This window comes from Periplaneta americana, chromosome 3 (assembly GCF_040183065.1).
Source record: "Periplaneta americana isolate PAMFEO1 chromosome 3, P.americana_PAMFEO1_priV1, whole genome shotgun sequence".
NCBI classification, from domain to species: domain Eukaryota; kingdom Metazoa; phylum Arthropoda; class Insecta; order Blattodea; family Blattidae; genus Periplaneta; species Periplaneta americana.
Window position 1 is genome coordinate 80,610,501 of NC_091119.1, and position 27,460 is coordinate 80,637,960.

General features: G+C 35.3%; 1 protein-coding gene across 2 annotated transcripts in view; it reads left to right on the top strand.

Moving 5' to 3' along the window:
* The first annotated feature begins 384 nt into the window (after positions 1 to 384).
* The window catches only part of LOC138696212 (uncharacterized), a 49,310-nt gene continuing 22,234 nt past the window's right edge, over positions 385 to 27,460 (top strand). Inside the window, exons 1-4 of one of the 2 annotated variants that reach the window (XM_069820862.1) lie at positions 385 to 579; positions 7,613 to 7,816; positions 7,923 to 8,138; positions 22,918 to 23,129. In XM_069820862.1, coding sequence (XP_069676963.1) covers positions 7,655 to 7,816; positions 7,923 to 8,138; positions 22,918 to 23,129 — 590 coding nt within the window. In that variant the 5' untranslated portion in view covers positions 385 to 579; positions 7,613 to 7,654. The remainder of the gene's footprint in view (positions 580 to 7,612; positions 7,817 to 7,922; positions 8,139 to 22,917; positions 23,130 to 27,460) is intronic. The other variant, XM_069820861.1, reaches the window with a different exon arrangement.

A 27,460-nucleotide genomic window follows, 5' to 3' on the forward strand; every position in this document is an offset into this window, starting at 1 on the left:
CATATTATCCCATTATTCTTTAGATATATAGTTTGCAATTTATTTGTTCCCCACAAGAGTTTGCCTTAAAACGCGACAACATTGATCTATTATTGTACGTAATTGTTCAACATTTAAAATGTGATACAAACGTTACAGCCTACACAATAATAAAAGGTGTTGTGAGTGTTATATTTGTATGTTTATTTATTAATAAAACAAATTCAACCTGTCAGTGTGAGTAAATTTGTGATATTTAAGTATTTAAATTGACGTAAATATTAAATAAATCGTATAGCGTATTTGAATATAGTGCCGCTATCAGCCATCTTCCCCTCCATGGTGACGTCACACTCCGCTTTTGCTTTCTGCTGCATCAGATGGCGCTATCTTATTAGTACTCTCCATATACCTTGATTTAAACCAGCTGTTGTGTAATGTAGCATACATCTGTCATTGCTAGTAAGCATTGAGCTAATGGTTTTGATTGAATTTCATTCCTGTTTGTTATCAGCAATGTGTGCTTTCAAAGGCCCATTCTAGTTTATAACATTTGAATTAGAATCACATGGTTTGTAGGAAAAAATACACACGGATAAGGTAATTATAAGTGATAATACATTTTGTTTTAATTTAACGTTCTTGCTCACACTTGAATTTTTTGAGCAATATTTCACAAAATATATGAATAAAATATAATTACGTTTGTTAGATTGGTTAGTTGTTACGCATAATATTTTAGTTGTGGCTAAATATTTTACTGTTGTGCTTTACATATTTTGGTAGGGAGTTCTTCATAGAGGTTATAAGTAAATGATTTGGGTATACCATTATTTGTAACATATGACCAATTCTTAATATTACGTGTGGATTAGATTGAGGTGGAACTAGCGCACAGTTAGTTCTGGTGATTTCGGAAGTGAAAATCCCCCATTACATTACCTTAGTACAGACCAGGCTTGAACTAGCTCTGAGGTAGTTCCCTGCCTACTGCGTTTATAGGCACCGTGCATGGGTCTCAAAATCGTACTGGTGGCGCCGCGCAGTGTCTCAATTCCTAATTAACTACAGGCTCGCAGTCATTCACTAGTCATGTGTGATATAGAAATTACATGCGGCTTTCTGCCGATAAAAAGTTGTAATATTAGTAAGAATGAGTTCATTGATTCATAGTGTTCTGCCCAGGGGCAGGTCTTTCACTGCAAACCCAGCAATCTCTAGTCTTTAATTATTTAATAGGCTCAGTGGAAAGTTAGTACTGCTACAGGAGTGTAAAAATGTAACTACAGATTTCAGAACATTCAATGAGAGTGAACAGTCATATTACGAAAACATTGATATATTTGATGTCATGACGTGTGTAATATTTATGTGTGTATAATGTCTCTATAAATTACGTATTTTAATGTGATTTAATTCTAAAAGTAGTTAATTACACTTCCTGAATAATGGGCGACTGCAAATTCTCTAAAACACAACACATAATATGAACAATATCAACATACTACCTCTGATTGAGGTTCTGGCTGATACGTACATCTTATCAGGCTGTACAGCTGTCAAAAAAAAAGTGGCCGCACTCGTGAACAGCGAATATTTTCAAAGTCCACTTCGGGTCGCGGCGATGTTACACGATGCATGTGCTTGTACAAGCAGTTCCCGAACTATGAAAGTGTTCTATGTCTGCGCCTCGTAGGCCAGCGGTAGAGTGCTTGTTTAGTGATTCAAAGGTTGTGGGTTCGGGCCTTCTTCAAGTTTTCATTTTATTTTTTAATCGTTCTTTAGCGATGTAAATGCTATTCAAATTATCATTTATATTCAGTTATCGTTCTTTATGGATATCACGTTATTTATATTTTGTTATCGTTCTTTAGAGATATGAATAAAATTCAAGTCATCATTTGTATTCTGTTATCGTTTTATAACGATATGAATAACAATTTGTATTATTGCATCTCCAATGGTGGTTAGCCCTATTTTACATATGTATGTTAGGGCTATAGTTTCATACACAAAAAAGATAAGCATAAAGAGAAATAGAAAAGAAAATTAAATTAGCTTACGCGATGTAAACAAAACATAAACAAACCGTAAATTAGGCATTGCGATTGCAAAATAAATATCAGGTATCAATTTGAAACATACAAAAACATTAACAACACACATACGTAACACTTCTATAACACAAATACGCAGCCTTCCGTACCATACATCATAAATTAATACACAATAGTCATACAAACACAATCAAACTATAATTACGACATTGCGACGACATCAAGCATCACATAACTGACTCACATACATAACAAATCAAGCATCCGTTACAACACATACACTTCAACATAGTAACCACACTTTTAAAAGTTACAAATTTGGCACCAAGAAGAATAAATAGGACACTGTTACTAATTACTATTCTTCTACAATTTCTTAAACATATCTGTAATAAATCTGTGAAATTCCGATATGAATAATATTCACGTTTTTTATATTGTTATCGTTCTTTAGCGATATAGATAATATTCAAGTTATCATTTATATTCTGTTTTCCTTCATTAGCATTATAAAATAATATTCAAGTTATTTATATTGTTATTGTTCTTTCGCAATATAAATAATCTGTATTTTATGTAAGTAATTATTATAACACAGGAGTCCATAATTGTACCTATTTTTAAAAAGGGGGACAAAACCAACTGTGGTAACTTTCGAGGAATATCACTTTTGTTGACGTCGTACAAAATTTTGTCCAATATTCTTTTGAGGAGATTAACTCCGTACGTAGATGAAATTATTGGGGATCATCAGTGCGGTTTTCGGCGTAATAGATCGACTATTGATCAGATTTTTTGTATTCGGCAGATAATGGAGAAAAAATGGGAGTATAAGGGTACAGTACATCAGTTATTCATAGATTTCAAAAAGGCATATGACTCGGTTAAGAGGGAAGTATTATATGATATTCTTATTGAATTTGGTATTCCCAAGAAACTAGTTCGATTAATTAAAATGTGTCTCAGTGAAACATACAGCAGAGTCCGTATAGGTCAGTTTCTATCTGATCCTTTTCCAATTCACTGCGGGCTAAAGCAGGGAGATGCACTATCACCTTTACTTTTTAACTTCGCTTTAGAATATGCCATTAGGAAAGTTCAGGATAACAGGCAGGGTTTGGAATTGAACGGGCTACATCAGCTTCTTGTCTATGCAGATGACGTGAATATGTTAGGAGAAAATACACAAACGGTTAGGGAAAACACGGAAATTTTACTTGAAGCAAGTAAAGCGATCGGTTTGGAAGTAAATCCCGAAAAGACAAAGTATATGATTATGTCTCGTGACGGGAATATTGTACGAAATGGAAATATAAATATTGGAGATTTATCCTTCGAAGAGGTGGAAAAATTCAAATATCTTGGAGCAACAGTAACAAATGTAAATGACACTCGGGAGGAAATTAAACGCAGAATAAATATGGGAAATGCGTGTTATTATTCGGTTGAGAAGCTCTTATCATCCAGTCTGCTGTCCAAAAATCTGAAAGTTAGAATTTATAAAACGGTTATATTACCGGTTCTTCTGTATGGCTGTGAAACTTGGACTCTCACTCTGAGAGAGGAACATAGGTTAAGGGTGTTTGAGAATAAGGTGCTTAGGAAAATATTTGGGGCTAAGCGGGATGAAGTTACAGGAGAATGGAGAAAGTTACACAACACAGAACTGCACGCATTGTATTCTTCACCTGACATAATTAGGAACTTGAAATCCAGACGTTTGAGATGGGCAGGGCATGTAGCACGTATGGGCGAATCCAGAAATGCATATAGAGTGTTAGTTGGGAGACCGGAGGGAAAAAGACCTTTAGGGAGGCCGAGACGTAGATGGGAGGATAATATTAAAATGGATTTGAGGGAGGTGGGGTATGATGATAGAGACTGGCTTAATCTTGCACAGGATAGGGACCGATGGCGGGCTTATGTGAGGGCGGCAATGAACCTTCGGGTTCCTTAAAAGCCATTTGTAAGTAAGTAAGTATTATTATATCACAAATAACCATCCTTCTTTGTAAAATAGGTTATTTTATTTAGATAATTAAATAAGTATTATATAATATCTTATATTAATTAAACAAACCGATATTTATCATTTATATTCTGTTATCGTTCTTTAGTGATACTGTATAAATAATATTCTAGTTATTTATATTGTAATCGTTCTTTAGCGATATAAATAACAAATTTAATATTAGGTTTGGAAAAATCCAGTTGCATAATACTGGTATTAGTTTTTCTTTTTGTATTATTACATTATACTATCTTGAACCACAATAAAATGAAAAGAAGTAACAAGGAATTGAACCTGAGACGTTGACATCTAAATTTCGACATTCGTCCGCTGAGCTACGAGGGCAAAAGTGTGGAAACGTTTTCGGAAAAATTGGCCCAATCACACTCTAAGATTTTCTGATGATTCGTAGAAGCTAGTCCAAGATGCGGGGGGCAAAGGCTAATTGAGATTTCCCGGTCTCTGATCGGGTCAAACATCCTGATAGAATTAATATTTAACCCTTGCCGTGACTTTCGGTGAAGTCCGGAGGGCCCAATTAGTCAAATCCACTCTCCTCATCTCCATGCTTGGGTCCCCTGGAATTTAATAAGATGCGAAAGAGATAGTGGTGTGCGGAAAGCAACGGGATGTTACCGCATTTAGGCCTATCCTTCCCAAGAAAAACTGCAAACATGAACAAAGGAAGCTTTTAATAGAAGAAGAAGGATCTTCTGCGGACCTCTGGAAAAAGAACTAAGGAAGAGACTAGTGAAGTGCTTTGTGTGGAGTGTGGCACTGTATGGGGAAGGAACATGGACATTACGACGAAATGAAGAGAAACGAATTGAAGTATTTGAAATGTGGATGTGGTGAAAAATGGTGCGTGTGAAGTGGACAGACAGAATAAGAAATAAAATTGTGTTTGAAAAAGTGAGTGAAGAAAGAATGATGCTGAAACTGATTAGAAAGAGAAAAAGGAATTGGCTGGGTCTCTGGTTGAAAAGAATAATAGAAGACATTAGGATATGTGGATCATATGCGGAAACTAAGAGGAAGCAGAAAATAGGAAAGATTGGAGATTGCTGGGTTTGCAATGAAAGACCTGCCCATGGACAGAACACTTATGTATGTGGGTATGTTCAGAATACCTGGAATATCGTGTCTAAGAACAGTCGCTATTTGCAAAGACTAGTCGATTCCATGCCCACTCGACTGCAAGATGATCGAGATAAGAGGAAGATAGACTAAATATTGAATTGTGGCTTTTTGTTTTGTTTTTTGAACGCTTAATTGTTTGAATGTTTTAAGGCCGACGCCAGTAAATTAGTTTTGTTTATGCCACGAAAGATATTTTTATTGAGAATAAAATCTTTTTTCTTTCCATTTGCAGCCACAATATCATAATGATAAAGTCATGGCATAATATATTAATGAACCTGATGTTAATTACTAAAATAATCGTAAAAGAGAAAGGAGCCATTATGTATAGTTTGTCTCTCTCAAAAACATAACAAAAAAGAACATAAAAAGCACGAGGTTGTAGTCGAACGCAGGACCTCATGAATAAGAGGCCTGAACGCTACCATTACGCTATCGAATCACAGAGAGAATACTTCAATTATAACTGTAGATATCAGGCAACGTGTAACATCGCCTGTCTCCGAATTATAGCGAAGATACCCGAAGGGAACTTTGTTCCAGGAGAGCGGCCACTTTTTCTTTTGACAGCTGTACATGTCACTTGACGATATGTGTCAGAGGAAGAACAATTGAATCCTATAGATTCAAAATCCTCTATATCCACTTTCATAAATTGAAGGATTTTGATAGTAACTGGTTCCAAATAGTGGGAATTTTCAACCTAACAGTGACTTTTAACAAACCTGTTGCTTTAAATTTAATGGCTCTTTTAATTCATACTATATAAATCATTAGAATTCATTCTTAGCCAGCAATATGTAGGCATAACTCAATTATGAACAAAATGGTCTTTAGGGGGTTTTGAATCTAGAGGATTCAATTGTTTGTATGTATCTGAAGTCTAACTAGTGTAATTTGTAGCTAGTCGGTGATATATGCAATGGAAGGGAAAAGGAACTGGCCACTCTAGCCCATGATATTCTGGCCTAGTATAGAATACTGTATATCAAGAAGAGTTACGGTCCTACATTGAACCCTTAAGGACATCGTGTTTTACAACATCAAATTTTGTAATATTAGATTGATGCATAATTCCTAGAAATTTTTCATAAGTTTATTAAACACATCAGATACACATAAGAGAGAAGTTATCAGCAACAATATATTCTCCTTCACTATTTACAACAGTCTGCCAATGCTGGAGTAGTTTTTCGATTCCACGCCTGTAGAAATCACGTGGTTTTGAGTTAAAGAAGTTGTTAAGCCATGTTCGGAGCACATTTTCATCTGGGCAGGAAGTTCCTTGAAAGTTGTTAGATAGAGAGCAGAAAAATGTGAAAATCTGAGGGTGCAAGATCAGGTGAATAAGGTGGGTGTGGAATGACTTTCCAACCTAACTCCTGGATAGTGTTTTGTATCAGGTTAGCAAAGTACAGACGGGCATTATCGTGAAGTAGCATCACTTCATATAGTCTTGTTGGTCTTTTTCTTGGATTGCATGTGCAAGACATCTCGGTTGGTGGCAATAAATGTCGGCAGTGATAGTTACACCTTGGGGAAGCAATTCGTAGTACAGCACACCCTTGCAGTTCCACCAGATGCATAACTTCTTTTGTGCATACGTGCTGGCCTTTGTAGGGGAGTTGCTGTTTTGTTAGAGCTCAACCATTCCTTTCTTTTCCTTATGTTAGCATAAAGACACCCTTTCTCGTCACCAATAACTATATTGAATAGGCTTGTTCAATGTTGTTCACGAGCCAATCGATGACAAGCAAACAAAGATGCACATATGGCCACCCACTGATTTTTGTGGTTTTGGCTTAGAGCATGTGGTACCCATACATCTGATTTTTTAACCTTGCCCATTGAATGCAAATGTCGCACGATGGTGGAATGGTCACAGTTCATCACATTTGCCAGTTCTTGGGTACATTGACGTGGATCATTGTGGATTAATGTGTTTAAACGGCCTTCATCAAACCCCGAAGGTCTTCCTGAATGTAGAATGTCACTAATGTCAAAAAGACCCTCCTTAAAACGAGAAAACCATTTTCTTGCCGTGCTCTCTCCGATAGCATTGTCCCCATATACTGCGCAGATGTTTCTGGCCACATCCGCTGCTTTCGCCCCACTATTGAACTCAAAAAGAAGAATATGTCGGAAATGTTCCACTTTCTCCACTCGACACTATTTTCTAGTGTCTATGGCTCCCTCACTATCTGCAAAAATGAAAACTTCAATATATAAACTCAAGCACAGCAATTGAACTTCAAATAAAAAATGACAATCAATAAATAAACTCAAACCAACCAGAGTACCAACACGCTAAACAAAAATGCTACGAACTTATGCACCAACCCAATATTTTGTTGGTTATTAGTTGAGAAATTATCTCTGTCTTTAGCAAAATATTAAATTTAAGTCGAATTAATTTGGTTTTCAGTATAAATGAAGGGTAATATTTTTAATATTGCCCACAGTCATAATGTCTGAACAAGCAACACCTAAACCAGTCAGTGAAACAGACTTAAAGGACTTGAAGGAAAGAATGAAACTTATAGCAGAAGCTGATCCCAACCAATACCACAATGAACTTTCACTCAAGAGGTATCTTAGGGCATTTAAAACTACTGATGCTGCATTTCAGGTAGGATATTAGTGTGTCTGAATTTTTAGTATCATTATTCTATTTGTAGGTGTTCTTTTTAATTTAATTCAGATTTAATTCAGAATTATTGTCCATATATTTTCAGGCAATACTAAAAACAAACAAATGGAGATCGGAATATGGTGTGGCATCTCTAACATTAGACAATCCTGTTGTTAAGAAGCACATGGAAACAAATAAAGCAAGAGTACTGAGGCATCGAGACATGGTGGGAAGACCCGTCATCTACATTCCAGCAAAAAATCATAATGTTAATGATAGGGATATTGATGATCTAACGAAGTTTATAGTCTTCTGTCTAGTAAGTAAAAAGATTAATACAAATTCATATATTAATGTTAAGACTAGTAAGACTAGCAATTCATCATGCGTGTTAAGAATATAATTATTCCAATTCTTTAGTAGGGAGGAAATAAAAACGAAGTATGGAATATAATATTTCCAAAAATTTGCTGCCATTTCTTTTTCCTAATTTTTACCCTTCATTCTCGGTAAACTCAGAATCCTAGTATAATATAATAATTGGGACTTCATTGTTGCAGAGGTTTTGCAAACGAAAGATTTACTTTCTAATCGGAAATACAGACTTTCATTGTAAAGAAATTTAAGTTAAAAGTTACAAATGTAACATTGAAAAATTTCTCTGCAGAATGAAAATTTACATTTGTTCAGATCAAATTTTTGCACATTTAAGGGACAAAACTAAAATTCCTTGATTCATTTATTATCATAGTACACTGCTTTCTTAAACTGACTGAGCATATTGGGAATTAAATCAATGGTTTTCACAAAACACACTATGAAATGAAGGATCAGTGGAGCAGAGAAAAATTCTCTCTGGCACCAGGATTTGAACCTGGGTTTTCAGCTCTACATGCTGATGCTCTATCCACTAAGCCACACCTGATTCCAATTCTAATGCCAGATTGAATCCTCTCAGTTTAAGCTCCACCTCTTAGTTTCTCTTTAGTGGCCAACCCTCATGCACTGTGTCACAGATGTGTGACTGGCACTATGTCCAACATACTAATGTGCAGAGGTGCACTCATTATGAGTGACTAAGTGGCTGGGATCTGCCAGAATGAGTGCAGTCCTAAATCACTAAGTGATTATATATGCATATTATATTATTGTGCTGTACCGAAATACATACAATATTTCCGTGCTGGAATTCTGCATTATCATATGATATATGATGAAGGATTTGTGGAGCAGAGAAAAATTCTCTTCGGCACCGGGATTCGAACCTGGGTTTTCAGCTCTACGTGCTGATACTCTATTCACACCGGATTCCAATTCCAATGCCAGATTGAATCCTCTCAGTTTAAGCTCCACCTCTTAGTTTCTCTTTAGTGGTCAACCCTCATGCACTGTGTCACAGATGTGTGACTGTGGCACTATGTCCAACATACTAATGTGCAGAGGTACACTCATTATGAGTGACTAAGTGGCCGGGATCTGCCAGAATGAGTGCAGTCCTAAATCACTAAGTGATTATATATGCATATTATATTATTGTGCTGTACCGAAGTACATACGATATTTCTGTGCAGGAATTCTGCATTATCATATGATATATGATGAAGGATTTGTGGAGCAGAGAAAAATTCTCTCTGGCACCGGGATTCGAACCTGGGTTTTCAGCTCTATGTGCTAATGCCCTATCCACTAAGTTACACCAGATTCCAATTCTGATGCCGGATTGAATCCTCTCAGTTTAAGCTCCACCTCTTAGTTTCTCTTTAGTGGCCAACCTTCATGCACTGTGTCACATATGTGACCATGGCACAATGTCCAACATACTAGGCAAGAATATTATTCTCGTATGTTTATCAAAAACATCTCTTCTTGAAGCAGAAATGGGTTATGATAGTTATTTATGCGACAAGTGGATAATCTTGATGATTATGGCATGAGTGAATGTTTGTCGCACTCAACTATCATTCGTGCGACAATTTTCATGAGTATCATAATAAGATTATCCACAAATTGGATACAGCACTTTATAAATTGTAGGAAATAAATTATAAAATAGGGATCCATAACTGACAAAGTCTTCATATGTTCGTATCGATTAGTTGTGCCTGGCATTGACACTGAATAAAGAGAAATGTATGACCTTGCAGATTATGTTACAAATGTTCCTTTATTTTGTTAATATAGTTTCTCTGAACCACAGAATTGTTTTATGTGATTTACAAAAGTGATACAAAATTGTTAAAGATTTGGAAATAAATGATATGTTACCTTCTTTTCTCTCCTAAATTTCATTTCTTGTTATGCCGTGCGTACAAGCGGTAAGCAAGATAACAAGCATTCTGATATTGTGTCATAGCGAATACATCATTGCTTTTATTGGCAAGCATGCTATATAATAAGGCAATTATGCACGATATTGGATGTAGTAACAACCTGTTTATAAAGCTAGGATAGCATAAAACATACTTTATAGCAGATGTTGAAAGTGTTGTCCTTCCACTCATATACAAGCTTGATATCACGAGAATATGTTGTTAATCAACTCATCAACTGAAATCATTTCTATTTCATGCTCAGTTTTAGCTTGGGGTTCCTCTAATGTGTGCTGATTCGTGTGGAACACTTTGTCTTTCAAACTACTCCGTAAATAAAAATCTGGTTACGCCTAAATCAAGAGAGTGTGACAGCCACAAACGAACACTGATTACTCTATCATCGAACACATTACTTGTGTATGTGTGTGCGCGTGTGTGTGTGTTTTTTTAAAGCATTTATTTACATCATGTTCCATTACAATTAATGTAATACTACCTGACTGGTTGAATAGTACAAAAATTTATGCGTACAATTATTTATACCAGTTCTATTCTTAATATTGTTCTAGTTATAGTTATATTACTTATATAATCTACCTCCTAATTACTACATGCATATTTGTTACAATTTTTTACAGTGATTCAAAATCCACTGAATTTACAAATTGCATGAATTCTTTATAGTACAATTTTATTATGTCTATTTTATTAACTGGCCATTTCTCTTTCTTTCTTGAAATTTTGTTCCTGAATATTGCTCGTTGCAAGTTCAGTTTAGGGCAGTCATATATTAGATGTTCTATTGTCTGTTCATTTAAGTTGCAGGGACACATTGGTGATTCCATAATTTTGAAGCGGTGAAAATAGGATCTTAGTTTACCATTCCTGTTACAAATGTGGTGAAATTGGGTGTTACATGTTGGTTCACTTGCAGTCTCGATTTTACTGTTGGAAAGAACGATTTTGTAATTTGCCCTTTCGACATAGTTTGCCGTTTGCCACAAGCAAACTATGTTGTTTCATGTCACGTAGTATTTCGGTGTTTGGAATCTTGTAACAGATTTCCAGTTCACTGTCTTGAGATGCTTGCTTCGCTAGTTGGTCAGCAAGTTCATTGCTGTATTCTCCTACGTGTGCTTTAATCCAGCTGAATTCTATGGTCCAGTTGTCTGTTTCCAGTTTTCTGAGTTTCGTCCTACATTCTTCTATTAATGCCTTATGGTTGTTCCTATTTTTAAGAGAGTCCAGTGTTATTTGACTATCCGTATATATTGCAACTGTCTTTTCTCTATTATCTTTTCCACCAAGTTCTATTATCTTATCTAAAGCCTTCACAATTGCCATCTGTTCAGCTTGGTTATTAGAACACCTTGCATCCAGTCTGAATTTCAGTGTAAGTGTTCCATCTGTAAATATTACGATTCCCGAACCTACTCCTCTCTCACTTTTACTTCCGTCAGCAAATACTTCAAACTTGTGAGTCTTATTTTTATTCACTTCTTTTATTCTGACAATGTCTGCAGGGTGTGGCCATTTGTCACATTGAACATCCTGGTCAATGTTTTCTTCTCTTGTTGCATTGTATATCTTTGCAAGCTCTTGTAATTTCAGTATAATTGGAGTTAATCCTGTTAAAATGCACAGTGCTTTGGAGGATGTGGTACTAAATGCTTTTGCCATTCTAATATTGATTAATCTTTGTAGTCTTTGATATATTCTTTGATTTCTTTGTCTTGACAATGCCTCTATCCACACAGGGGCTCCATAAGATACCAGGGGCAGTATCGCTCCTTTGTATATTGTTTGTATGGCTTCATGTTTCAATTTCCAACTGATTCTTGCAGACTTGGATAGGGAATGAATTAATTTTGTGCACCTCTCTGCTACATAATTAATGTGTTCATCAAACCTGAACTTTTCGTCTAAGATCATGCCTAAATATTTAATCTTGCGAATTTCTTCTAATTGTTTATTATTTAGAAATACGCTTATGTCTTTATTTTCTTTCCTTTTCTTCCTTGATATCAGCATGACTTTCGATTTTTCTTCATTAAATTGTATTTTGTTGTTCGTCGCCCATGTCTCAATTTTATTTAGTTCGATATTAGTGTAGTTCTCTACTTCTAAGACGTTTCTCCCTTCAGTTAATAGAATTACATCATCTGCAAATGCCAGAATTTTTGTGTGTTCTGTAAAGTTTAAATTCAGCAGTGAATTATATTGCAAATTCCAATAACCAGGACCACAGCAGGACCCTTGTGGGCATCCTTTGCTCACTTCTCTTTCTACCAGAAAATTGTTGGCTGACAAGACAGCTGTCCTGTGGTTAAAATAATTATTAGTTAGGTTGTATAAGTTTTTGGGGCACTGGAATTGTCGTAATGCGTAAAGAATGCTCGGCCACCATGCTGCATCAAAAGCTCCTTTTACATCAAGACTGACGAGAGTGACGCACTTTCCTTGGTCCATGTTCCTCTTCACAAATTCTTTCACTGCCATTGCAGCATCTATTGTGCTCCTCTGAGGCGTAAATCCATATTGGTTTTTGTTTAATAGATCTTTCGAATAAACATGGTGCATTATTCGGTTTATAAGTAGTTTCTCCAAAACTTTTCCACCTACATTCAGCAGACTTATTGGTCGAAATTTAGTAGCCTCCATACAGTTCTCCTTTCCTGGTTTCATAATGGGAATTATTCTTGACTTTTTCCACTGCTTTGGAAAGCAACCTCTCTTTAGACAACCATTATACATTGCTGTTATGAATGATGGAAACATTTAAAAAAAACTCGTAATAATATGTGGCTGGTTATCCCATCTTTGCTGGGAGCCTTTGTGTGATCTATGCTTTCCAGGACTTCTTTAATTTCATCTTGCGTAAAATCCTTATCTTCGTGTGTGTAGATGGGTTCTTTGGAGAGTTTTCTGATAGATTGATGGTAATCAGAGTCATTTCTGTCATCATCTGCCGGTGTGAAGTGGTCCAACATCATATTCAATGTATCTTCTATATCCGTTGTAAAGGACCCATCAGTTTTCTTCAGAGTTGAAAGTGTTGTGGTGACCTTTAACTTGCCAGAAGCTATTTTATACACAGCATTCCATGGACTGCTCGACGGTGTCACGTTACGGTTTTCTTTCCATGATTTCATTTTTTCCCTCCGAATAGTAGCTTGGTATATTCTTTTTGCTTCCAAGTATTGTTCTTTGCGAGTTTCTCGTAATATATTTTCTTTTGCTTTTTGATATCTTCTTCTCATAGCATTAACCCTCTTCCTCAATATAGTAAGTTCTTGGGTCCACCAAGGTACGGATTTGTATCTCAGTTTCTTTCCAGTCATTTTGCAGGTTTTGAATGACTGTGTGCATGCTATAGTTAATGCCTTCTGAAATTTCTCCACGACAATTTCTATATCTCTTCCTTCCGTAGCTATAAAACATAACTCGTGGTCTATTTCTTTTACATTTGTAGCATAGCTGTTTAGACAGAAATACAAGATTGTGCTCTTGACTAGGTTATCATCAAAAACTTTATAGTTTTCTTCGCAGGTAATGTATCTTACACCATGAAAGTTATAGTGATTACTGTTGCAGCCACGATGTCCTATGTTAAACATTATTAAATTATGATCTGAGCAGGTTTCTTCTTCAAGGATTCTCCACTCATTTATAGAAGTTAAGAGTTGGCCGTTAGTTACAGTCAAATCTATGTTGCTAGCTCCTCTTGTACTTTCAAACGTTGTAGTCCAACTTTCTTCATTTATTATGTACAGTTGATTGCTCATTATAAATTCCTCTAATATTTCGCCTCTTTTATTAGTTAGAACGTCATGCCAAGTCTTTGATCTGCAGTTACTGTCCATTGTAATCAGTATCTTTCTTCCCTTTGTTGATGCAAAATTTAAAATATTCTCGATTTTCTTCAGGTCACTGCCTATATCTTCTTTTATGTCGAGGTACTTAGTTACTATAAAATGGCAGAGTTACCATGGACTAGTTCCAAGACGACAGTTTCCTCATTTGATAGTTGATGTATTAGTACCGCATCAATTGTATTATTTCTTATTGTTATGGTGGTGCGCTTCTTACCATTTCCAGCAGTGAAGATTTTGAAGTTACATGATAGTCCTACTACTTTATTCTCGATGCAATATGGTTCTTGCATGAACACAATGTCAGTGTCGTATTGTTCCATTAAGTGCACAAGGTTAGAAGTTGCAGCTCGTGAATGTTGCATGTTGATTTGGAAACATTTTATAGGTCTGTTCCCAGAAGTAGAAATTCGTGTGGTATTATTATGTAAGGCTGAAGGTGTGAACATGATTAATAATCAATGTTTTGAACGTACCTCTTCAGCACTTCCTGTAAGCTGGGACAGTTCTTGTCAAGGGATGTGTGACTTGAATTTACCTTTGATTTAGGGTTGTAGTGATTATATGTTTCGCAGTTGGTACATTTGAATTCTCTTGCAGCAGCTTGACATTCTTTCATCTTGTGATTACCTGTGCACAATGGGCATGTTTCGATTCCTCTGCAGTTATTAGTTTTATGTCCAAATTTACTACACTTGAAGCACCTCCTGGGTTCGAGATAATCGCCTACCTTGCACATATGCCACCCAATTCTCAATTTAGTTTCCAGCAAACGTTTCCGTGTCTCTGAACTGACCTCCGCAACGAGGTTTATTACTTTCCTTCTTCTGGCAATAAACTTTGGCTTGATATCTCCTTCATTTACGTCGAGATTTGTGTTCTGCATTCAAATAACTCTCTCAGCATCTTCAAGTGAAATATCCTCTGGAAAATTGTAGATTATTACATTCGGATTTCTAAGTTTTGGCACCTTTGCTTTTAATTTTTCGCCACATTTTTCATTAATACTGTTTGTTATTTTCTCAATTTCCTCTTTGCTCTCGCTTTCAATTATTATTCTCCCATCTCTTAAAGTTTTAATTGAGCTAATTCCTATTTTCATATCGATTGGGTTGATATTTTCTTTTATTTTCTTCTTCATCCATTCTGAAGTTTCATCTCCTTTGGACTTGACGAACACTTTGTACCTTTTCATAGGTTGGCCAAACTGGCGAGCTGCTTCGGAATATGACTTAGGCGCACCCATAGCAGGGAGCACGTTGCTAGCACTGCTGCAAGAGTGCTGGCTTATAGCAGCCACAGTTGGCTCTTGATGTACCCTCCGACTCTCGTCACTTTGCAGGGCTGCTATTATGGAGTTAGCTTCAACAACTTTACTTTCCAACTGGGAAATGGCCAAATCCTTCTCTTGCACTGCAATTTTGATATTCGTAATTTCCTTTCTCAGCATACTTACAGCCGTTAGAATATCTTTTTTTAAGTCATTTCGTAGATTCTCACTTTAGTCCGTCACATTCACCAGCATGTTCAGGGCGTTCTCCACAACATCATTCTTACTCTCCGCAATTGTGTGTGTGTGCCTCACGACCTCTGTTCTTCAATCAGTATCCATGATAACCAAGCACAAGCGTCATTTCACAAAACCGGTTATCCTCAGTTACAGTTTCTTGCACGGTTTGGATGATAATTTCTGTACACAACTCCAACAATAATTATAATATTTTATTATATACAGTATAACATGTTCCTGATAACAGTTACAAGCGCTCTTTTTTACGGCTACCTTGACGAACCTGTGTGTGTGTGTGTGTGTGTGTGTGTGTGTGTGTGTGTGTGTGTGTGTGTGTGTGTGTGTGTGTGTGTGTGTGTGCGTGCGTGCGTGCGTGCGCGCGCGCGCACGCGATTGAGTCCTTTAGAATTTCTCTAAGGATTTTCTCTCAACATTGTAAAATGTGAATACCTTTGATTTTAAAAAGTTATAGGCCTCGGTGTATTTGGTGATGGTAAGACTATGAACTCCAAAAAGAAGTCCGTGTACTGACCAACAATTAGCCATGATGTTATACTGCTTGCTAAAATAAGGAATGTAAGGTTCATAGATGATTCTCTTTTCATCAGTAAGTTTTGGCTGTTGTGCATCTCTTTGAAACTTGATAGTTGGGTCTAGTATTGTTCTTGTGTTCTTTTTTCTATCAATGACAATATCTGCTCATCTTGTTGAATCATCTTCTGAGATACATTACACTTCTTCATGAACTTCTAATCCTTGTTGTCTTAGGATGTCAGCAAGCATTGTCCTTACCCTTTGATGGCAGTTGTTCTGCAGTAACTCAGTCTTTTGGCAGAAACCCAACACATGTCCCAATGTTTCAGTCTCATCACAGCCTGGGTGGTGGCAACGGGTTGTGTTGAATGGTCTACCTGGGACTGACTGTACTGCAGAAAGGTTGCATGACATCTTCACTGCATTAATATGTTCAGATGATGACAGGCCTTTTTTATTTAATATCCAGGATTTTGTCTTAGGACATTCCACATAAAAACTGACCTCTTTACCCTTATGCAGCAGTTGATATCATCCTAGATCATGTATGTAACAGATTGCTCATCCCTATGTTAAAATCGGCAGCACTTTGAAGACAACAGCCAGGATTGCCACCTGTCCGCCAGAAACGAACACGAGATGGCGTACAGTTGCTAATGCAATTCAAATGGGAGTTATGATGTGACTCATGTAACTACTAGATGGCAGCATAGTAAACCTGACAAAAGTTGTTACTGTCAAAGCCTATAAGGCCGAGCAATCTGGGTATGTATGATCTAGGATACCGTGAAGAAAAAGATCTTATATATATATATATATATATATATATATATATATATATATATATATATATATATATACACACATATATAATTAATTTCGTGCAATTCGCATAAAATAGTTGTTTATATGTTGTAATAACTTATAGTGTTATTTTGCGATTTACAAAAATCAGCATTTAAAATTGATAGAAATATTAAATGATGATAGTAGCTTGTAATGTTTTCATATTACCTACTCAGCAAGTAACCAACAGTAGAATTAATACCATGCTGTGTTACGGAAAGTGCTTGACGAGCAGCCACCAGCAAATAATCCTCTTATAAAGGTCCGTCCCAGCTTGCAAGGTTGATCAAAGTAGATACTGTCCTGTGACACACGTTTTGAAATTGTACTTTGCCAAACCATATCCTGTATGACTTGAGGGTTTTTCCTTCTAACTCAGAACAGATTAATAGAAAAAAAATGATTCTTCGGGTTTAGAGACCATTAGGCATAACACTAAGCTATTGCACTATATAATGCTATTGCCTAAGTTTCCACAAGAATCACACACTGCAAGCATATTAACTTCACGGTATGTTAATCTCAGCATGTAACTCTAAGAGAATTCTAAGTGCCTTCAGGTGAGCATACAGTTTACTACCGTAAACATCCTTGCTCCACTTTAGTTAACTCCATAATATAAGGCGCTGATTTGGGCAACCTTTACAGCATGCTTCAAATCTCTGTAGTGAATTTTTTGTTTTGTCCTTGCTTTTATTAACTCGTTTTAGTGTAATATAGTCAAATAATTTTGCTTATGTTAATTCATGTTACTTACAGATAATTACAAAATTGATGAATATTTGTGGTTATAATTCCAGGAAATCAGAATATATTTTGTCATCAGAATTATGGTTTTTCTTCTTGCTTACAATTACTACGTTTAGGCCCTTATGATCACGGATTTAGATTAGTATAATAATCATATTCCCTGTAGCACAACTTACAAATTAATTATTGCCAATTATTTAACTGTCAACATATTTACTGGATGTTACTGCAATAGAGTGCAAAGCAGCAAGGATTAATAAAATAATTAACACAGCATTTTAATATGAAAGCCCCTAATTGTCGTTTTTAGTGTTACTTCCATCTTGTGTCAAAAGTTGCTATTAACACGAAAAAAATAATAAAACGAAAAGTATTTTAGGGATAAAGAAAATTACGAAAACCTGTTATATTTTCACTGATGCATTTAAAAGGCAACAAAAAAAAAAGTTTAGTAACTCCACGAAGATTTGAACTTACTCCTACAACATCACGACTCTTAGCTATCGCTCTACAAACTACGCTAAGAGTTTTACTGAAGTCAGAATGGCATTGTAACGAGCAATGGTCATACTCCACTTGAGAACCTGTTATACAGTATATAGTGTTTGTGTTACAATATTCACTGCTTAAACACTCTGAACGATCTGTCTGTTTTAAATCTCGTATACGAATTATTTTCTCGGAAGATTTTAGTGATTAATAGTTGTGTTCTCCATTATAACTACTAGAAGAATATACACAATCTTTTGAACAAAGCCTGGCTGTCCCGAGCGCTCACGGAAATACCCGATTCGTACTTAGTCTCTCAGATGCCGGCCACTTTCATTTTGACCAAGTGTACATAGGTAATATTTAATTTCTTTGCAAATAATTGTTACAAAAAGAAATTAAACTGTTTAGTGAAATGTCATTTTATTTCTTTTAAAAACGTTTATCTTTAATGAGAATGATTTTACCCATGGACATAATTCCCACATGAATTGACTCCTAAATGCTGAATACTAACAAAATTAATTGAATAGTTGAAGAGAAATTCATGTATAAAGACAAGTGGTGTGCCAGAAATCACTTTTCGGCATTATGGATGATGAAAACATTAATGTTGATGAAATTTGTAAATTGATTTTTTGTGACATCAGATTACTTCGAATAATGAGAAAGTTAAGTTGGCAATCAGGCAATGCAACATTTGGGAGACTTTGCCTCTTTGGAAAGATAGTTTTAAAAGCAGAAAGGTGCTGTTCTTTTATTCCAACTTGTGTTTAATTTATGATTTTTGGTTGTTTTTACTAAGATTTCAAAATCCTTCTGATTACTGGAATTTCTTCTTTTCATCTTAATTTTTCTTTCTCTTAGCTTCTTTTGCCTCACACATTGTATAAGCATGTTAGATATTGAGTTATCTAATCTTAATGCAGTACTTACTGGCAGAAGATTGACACATTTTTACCTGTCTCCCAGTTCGTTATTTTCTGACAGCAGCTCACTGATTAATATGAAGGCAGTACTAGGCCTATTGCAGTTTCCTCTTTTGGATCACTGAAATGTTGGTTTTGTGTCATTCAGATGGGTGACATTACTATTTAACATGCAATTATAAAGACATTCTCTCTAATATTATTTGTTGCATTATTCCAAGCATGATGCATAACATTTCTCTCGGAGATAATTTGATCTTCTACAATGTACTCTTGTTTTCGTCATTGATAAGTGTATTTAGTAGTGTATATACATTTACTCTGAAAATAGCTAAAAACGTACTATACTTTTGTCCGCGAAACTTATCTGGGCAGTTAAAAGAGAGATGCACAGGGTGTAGAGAGGTTGCTTCTAGCGGGAAGGAGAGGGGAGGACAGTCTACAAGATGGGTAAAATACATTTGCTTGCTTAGTGTGATCGAAGAGTACACGGGAAAAACAAACAGTGTCATATTTCCATTAAGGGCGAGATATTGATCTATTTCAGTATATTATCGCAAAATTTATTGGTTTTTCTACTTGAAATGAAGGAAGTGATGAGTGTATCCATGGTTTTAATTCTCCTTTACCACTTTTGGTAAAAATAACACTAATGTTTGTAGTTACTGGATTAATCTTGCACAGGATAGGGACCGCTGGCGGGCTTATGTGAGGGCGGCAATGAACCTTCGGGTTCCTTAAAAGCCATTTGTAAGTAAGTAAGTAAGTAATGTTTGTAGTAATACAGTGAATTAGATAACATCATCAGCCTTAAAGGAATTGTGACATTGTTCGCTTTTCCCGTGTACCCTTCAGTTGTGTATTATTATTATTATTATTATTATTATTATTATTATTATTATTACTATTATTATTATTATTATTATTTTACGGTATATTTTTTTTTATATTATACGATATTCTAATAGAACATATTCATGAATGTCCTTATAAAATCTTTGAAACGTAATTTTTTCACAGCCATCCAATTTTTTAATAAATTTTAACTTGTGTTTAATTTTGTATAATAAAAAATGCTTGTGTCATTATTACACTTACACAATAATTATATAGTCAACAGTTATTTGTATAGTTCACACCTGTGGAGTAATGGTTAACATGTCTAGTTGCTAAACCAGGTGGCCTGGGTTCGATTCCCAGTCGGGACAAGTTACCTGGTTGAGGTTTTTTCCGGGGTTTTCCCTCAATCCAATATGAGCAAATGCTGGGTAACGTTCGGTATTGGACCCCGGACTTATTTCACTGGCATTATCTCCTTCATCACATTCAGACAGTAAATAACCTTAGATGTTGATAAAGTGTCGTAAAATAACCTACTAAAATAAAAAAAGTTATTTGTACATGATAACTAAGACACTTAACCCTTATGTAGTCATGCAGGATGTTGTGAACACCCCAGTCAGATGTTATGGAGCTCGTAACTATATATTCAGTAAGCCTATACTTCTGAAACTTTCAGTACCTTTATTGGAATTGCTAAGGCAACAATAACCGTAAACATTTTTAAAATCGGAATTCGCATATTCGAGATAATAATGGTTTAAGTGGATGTGGTGGTTAAGCGCAACTGCTTAAGGGTTAACATAACAGGAAAATTCATGGAAACAATCAAATGTGATGAAATAAATGTAATTTTATTTTAAAGTTCAAAGGGGGGGGGGGAGTTAAAACTCTGTAACCCCCCCCCCCCTTGCTTATGCCCTGTAACAGACCTATAGCTCTTCTACTTGGAAGATTTTATGTATCGCGTACCATTAATAGTTCATGGTCAGATACGAATTGTAATAATTGGAGTTGTGATTATACCGTATTGTCTACAGACGAAGAAGAATGTAATTTATTTATATTTGTTATTTGTGAATCCATACACTTTCATCTGGCTCAGTCGGTTAAGGCACTTGCCTGGCGGTCTGAAGTTGCGTTTGGGCGCGGGTTCGCTCTCCACTTGGGCTGATTACCTGGTTGGGTTTTTTTCGAGGTTTTCCCCAACCATAATGTGAATGCAAGGTAATCTATGGCGAATCCTCGGCCTCATCTCGCCAAATATCATCTCGCTATCACCAATCTCATTGACACTAAATAACCTAGTAGTTGATACAGCGTCGTTAAATAACCAACTAAAATACAAATACACTTTCATCTACCATATCCAATAGAATGCACTGAAAATAAATACCGAATGATGTTTTTGTAACTGTACGTACAACTGCTGCAGCGATGGTCACGTAGCTAGCAGATAGCTACTGGGCAGTGAGAGAGCACTAGGGAACCCAGCTGCCTAGATAACTTGCGCAGACAGTATATGTGTGGTAATTAATGTCATGGTGTTAAAATCTTTTATACCATACCATTTAATGTATTTCATTGAGTAGTGAAAGGAAATAATGCATTTAGACATTTCTCTGCTTTCAGTATCTGTTAGACAGTCATTTCAAAGCAAGAGTTGATTTGTCATTTATTACTGCTGGTTGGTGACATAGAGCTACATTTTAACAGCACTTTGTTGACTTTATTCCATAGAATAGTTTTGAGTTTCTTCCATTCAAAATTTCTCTGTCATAATTCCCTGAACTCACATTATTGGAGATTCCAACGTACCTGCAGAAGTCTTTGGTAGTCATATGCACAAAAATTAAACTCAGCTGACAGTAAAAATATTTACAGCTGAACTGTATTATTAATATACAGGGTGATTCACGAGGAAAGTTAAAAAATTTAGGATGTGAATTCTGAAGTCATTCTGAGTCAAAAAGTTCATATGAATATAGGTCCGTTTTTGAACGGTTATGGAGATATGGCTCTTTGATTTCACAAAAGCTTCTAAGATTCCATTTTACTAACTCGCATTTAGAGACAGATAATGGACAAATTTAAAGTTTATATTCATGTATGCATACCTAATATTCTAGACGTCAGGGTCGATGTTTTCGCACATTTTCAAAGGTACCTCCTGTTGCACTCGGGCGTGAATCGCGCTCATCGTTCTCTATGCTGCATCCAAAATATGGTCGATTAGCGCCTCTTTCATTTCCCCATTCCTTTGCTATACCAAGTCTTTCATCCAACCCCATAGACAGTAAGTACTCTTCGATATGATACCCTTCTGTTCGGAAAGTGTTGTTCATATTAAGCAACGGCACGCAAGGAACACAAACCATAAACATACACAATATCGGTATATTCTGTAGTCGAAAATGTATAAGGCATCTTGAGAAACACAACTTAACACTTCCGATAACTGTATCTGTATAACTACTGTACTGTAGGTAGCTGACTGGACTGTTATGAATTGATGATAGTGTAGGCTATTTGTGTTATCTGCGGGTTCTGTGTCATTACATCAGGCAAGGGCAGGCGATTGGACATTTGTAATGCCCCACGACCCTGTTTCTTCCTCTTATCTACATCGTTCATAATGCAGATTCTTATGTTACGTCATTCATTGCGACCTTGACCTTGTCTCACACCTCGTCTCACGTCAGCAGCATATGGTAACGTCTGATTCACATTGGGGCGAAACGTTTTACCAAAAAAATGCATCTAGCTCTGCTATCGTTTGAAAACAGACATATGTTCATATGAATTTTTTCACTCAAAATGGCCTAAGATATCGTATCCTAAATTTTTTACCTTTCCTCGTGAATCACCCTGTATATCATATGTATTGAAAAACGAACTACAATATTGTGATCAGCTCAGATAGACAAGTAGCATAAAAACCGAAGTGCTTAGAATTAGAAATCACAATCATTTATTAATGTAATTATTTTATTTGCTGTGTGTGACCTAATTTTAGGAAGAAGCATGCAAGAAGTGTTTTGAAGAGGTGGTGGACAACCTATGCATTGTGTTTGATTTGAAAGAATTTGGACTGAGCTGTATGGACTACCAAGTTATCAAGAACTTAATATGGCTACTGAGTCGACACTATCCAGAACGACTAGGTGTATGCCTCATATTAAATGCACCAGCATTATTTTCAGGTTGTTGGGGAATTATAAAAGGATGGTGAGTACAGAATATATTAATGCATGTATGTATCTAATGCTCTTGATTTAACAATGAAGTCATTCTCCTTCGTGCTTCCCAATATTTTGACGTGCTGTCTTGAGCTATTTGAAGGGCTGTGCTGCTTGCCAGATGATCCATATCCATTTTCTACTCCTGACAGCATAACAGATAATTTGGTGATGTCAGTATACTGATTCTGTGGAAATGTTTACTTAAACAATCATGGTCAATGAGTAGCCTGAATATAGCAACAGCAGATTTACTAGGAAGTTCCGGGATTAGACTAGTGTTTTCCAATAGATTTTTCCATTTGGTATTTTCACTTTCTGCCAGTCACGTGCGGTAGCATGATGTGAAGGGAAGCAGTGCCTGTATGTATGTCATTGCTTGACTGGGCTTCGATGCCTGTTATCTACATACAGTGTTTCTATGAAATTGCTTCCCCGAAATGTCATCACCGCACGCCACTGCTTTCTGCTATTTTTTAATATTGTAATAATTGTGGTTGATCTTGCTTTTGATGATTCGTTTGACAGATTCACAGAACAAATTTAGACTTGTATTCTGTTCAATTTTGGAGCTTTTTTTCCGCCAATATATCAGCCCTCTCATTCCCATTTATGCCACAATGTGCAGGTATCCACAGAAGAATTATGTGTTTGTTTAGATTTTGAATTTGTTTAATCATAGAATGTATTTCTTTCATTTTTTTGGTGATTTCTTGATATTGTTGCCTGGATTGCTGTTATGGAGCCTAATAATATGACTACGTTCTTGCTTTGGTGTATCCAATTGAATAAATTTTGGAGCGATGTATAAATGGCATCTATCTCCCCATCAAAATTTGTAGTATGCATACCAACTCTTTTGTAGAAAGAAAAGAACTGGCAAATTCTTCCTGGTTCAGCTACTTCCTCATGTTCTGTGAGGGAACCATCTATATACAGGGTGATTCACGAGGATTTACTGCCACTTACTTTCCGAAGAAATTTTGAGCAAAAAATGTCATATAAACATGTGTCCTAATCTCATATTTTTAGAGTTACATTAATTTGAAGTTGTTTGTAAAATACCATTATTCTTTAGTTTTAAGAGTAAAAGAATATTGCAAATAAAGAATGAACTATTCAGGAGTATCATTTCTTTAATTTGCTAGTATTCTGAAGCTAAAAATATGTTGTGAATTCCATAGTTGCTTCATACAGAATTCCCCCCCCCCCCGATTTTGAACTAAGAATTACATTTTTATTACGCATTTATCACAGTGATTGTTGCAAATCACGTCACTCTTGTAAATTCTTAAAGACTGTACATTAGAATGCATAATTAAACTGTAAAAAATCAAGTTCCTAAAATCGTATGTTTTGTAAAAATTTTTGTGATAAGTGCGTAAGAATAATGTAATTTTTAGTTAAAAATTGAAAAAACAAAATCTGTACAAAATAATTAACAACACATTTTTAGCTTCTGAACACTATCCAATTAAAAAAAAGATGCTTCTAAATAGTTCATTCTCTATGTGTAACATTCTTTTACCCTTAAAACTAAAGAAAAAAGTTATTTTACTTACAACTTCAAATTAGTGTAACTCTGAAAATACTGAGAATAGGATACATGTTTACATTCATTTTTTGCTCAGAATGTCTTGGAAAATAAGCTCTGTAAGTGGTGGTAAATCCTCGTGAATTACTCTCATATATGAACTGAACTTAATTTTTCGTAAAATATATAACTATCACCTTCTAAATCACTCATCATCGACTATTTTTCAATTTTAACCTGCCCAGTCTCGAAATGTTTTCATCTTAACATTAGATTAAACCATCTGCACATGCGTTAGCAGTTCAGAATTCCCAGTTCCTGCTCTTAATCGAGAACCAATTTCACTCATCCCGAACGAGTTCCAAAGCATGTTGGATCAGGTAAGTGGGAGTTCAGAATTGGTTCTGAATCAGTTCAAGTCTTGTTGGAATGCACATCCAATCATTTGGTGGATATATTGAGTGCAGGGTTTCTAATGTGAGATCTTTTGCTCCATATGGAGGTATATCTTTCTTATTGAAGGATTTGTTTAAGTTTAATCTGTACTGTACATTAATATTGTCAAGTGGGTTGTTACTACTTAGCATATTTTCTTTCTGTTTGGGGATTCTTAGGATTTCTTTTAATTTTATTGCTTCTTGTATGAATTCATTTTGGGTTTTCAATGTATGCTTGGAATTGTGGTATTTGTTTCATTTATCAGGATTTTGGAGTCTTATTAACTTTTCATAAGTTAACAGAGCTTGAGTTTCTAATTCTAGCATAATGTGTTTGTTAGAAGTAATGACTTGTAATAATGCAATTGGTGTAGTTTTGACTGCACCAGTTATCAAACACAATCCTTGAGTGCGTTCAAGTAATTCTTTGTTAGTATTAGAGGATGTTATTAATATTTCTCCACAGTATTTTAAGATTGGTTTGATATAAATATTGTAAGTTGTGTTTAATGTTTTCTTGCGCTATCCCATTTTGTACCTGCAAGCCTTTTCATAAGTTTAAATCTGTTAGTTGCTTTCTCACTGAGTTATTATATACTCTATGTGATTTTTCCAAGTCAGTTTTTTGTCAAAGTATATTCCTAAATGTTTTGCATTCTCTAATGTTTGCAGTTTAGTGTCTCCATAATGCAGAGTAATTTCAACTGGTGTTTCTCTTAGGAAAAATAACTGAAAATTGGTTTTTGTTACATTTACATTCATTAGATTATTTTTACACCAGTTTTGAAGTTGTTCTAGCGCTGTCTGTATTTTTGTCTTCAATTTTTCTGTTTTGTTTATTTTTTGTGAGGACCATATAATTAGATCATCTGCAAATAAAGCTGTTTTCACTCCAACTTTTTCTGCTTTTGTGGAAAATCATTAATATATAATTGAATAGTGTTGTGCTGAGAACAGCACCTTGAGGTAAGCCTAGGTGGATCTGTTTGTATCTGGAGGTTGCTGTGCCATAACTTGTAGCACAGTATCTTTCCAAGTTCCAGTTATAACATACTGCGCATGCTCGGTAAGCACTGATATGAAAATACTAAAAATTAAGAAGACTGCCTAATATAGACTACTGGAGAACCTATAAAGATATTCCAAGATCTCTGGAAACCCAAAAAGGATTTATACAGAAAGTGAAACTTCTACAAGAAGAAAATAACTTACTACAGTACTAGAGTCGAAAACATAGAAAAACTACCCTTGCCAGTGTATTATATTAATAGAACAAAAATAAACCATAGTACAGAGTTGATGGAAGAAATTAAAAAACAGGACGAATAGCCTTAGAAATAATACACAAAAAATTTTCCAACACAGAATGGTTCCAAGATGGCTAATAATTCTGACAAAGTGGATGCAGGGATATGTAGTAAACTTTTCTATTTCTACATCTCCCTTGGATCAAACTCAACCCATTATGATGGTGAACTTGAAGCAATTAATCCTAAGTTAAAACAACCATTTTAAATCCTTCAATGAAGATGTTATCTTAAATGATTCTAAATCACTGCTAATACTTACACATGTACAATCAATCACCAGAATCAAAAAAGCCTCATCCTTGACATCACTATCTGTTTTGAGAAGGATGATCAACAAGCCAATAACATTAACGATGAAAAGAAGTCTATTTACAATCCATGTATTCCTCACTTCAGTGAGAGATACAAAATGAATATTAATACATGGGAAGTGAAAGGACTTCTTTTTGTGCTAGGGGAACTTCATTTAAGTTAACCAAAACCATTCTCCTTTCTCTTAAATTTTCTAATGATGACATTAACAAAATTTTTCTAATGGTATTGAGAGATTCATTATCCATTTTACACAATCACTTATATAACACTAACATAATATTTATATTTTTTTACTTCATTTCATTACTCTTCATTGTACTTTCATCTCATGTTTCTCCAAAATAAAATTGTACTTCAATCTTAAATTTATCATTGTTCTATATTCTCTCCGCAAATCATATTGTATTTTATTTTTAATTTAACCTCTGCTTTGTATTCTGGATCCTAGTGGTCAGCCTTAGATGCCGGCCAGATGTCCCAAATTGTGGAATTAGTAGTGAAATATACCAAAGTTTTAAACATCTATAGTCTCTTCAAAAGAAATAGTCTTACAGTGGATTCTTTCGCACTGTGGACTCCTTGGTAATGAAAAAGCAGCTTACTTAGCAAAAAAGGTACAACAATTCCAGTAACTCAAAAAACTTTCAGTTATTTCATTCATCGAAATTAATAATTCAGAAAACCATACAACAAAAATCATATAATAAATTTACATTTGGAAATG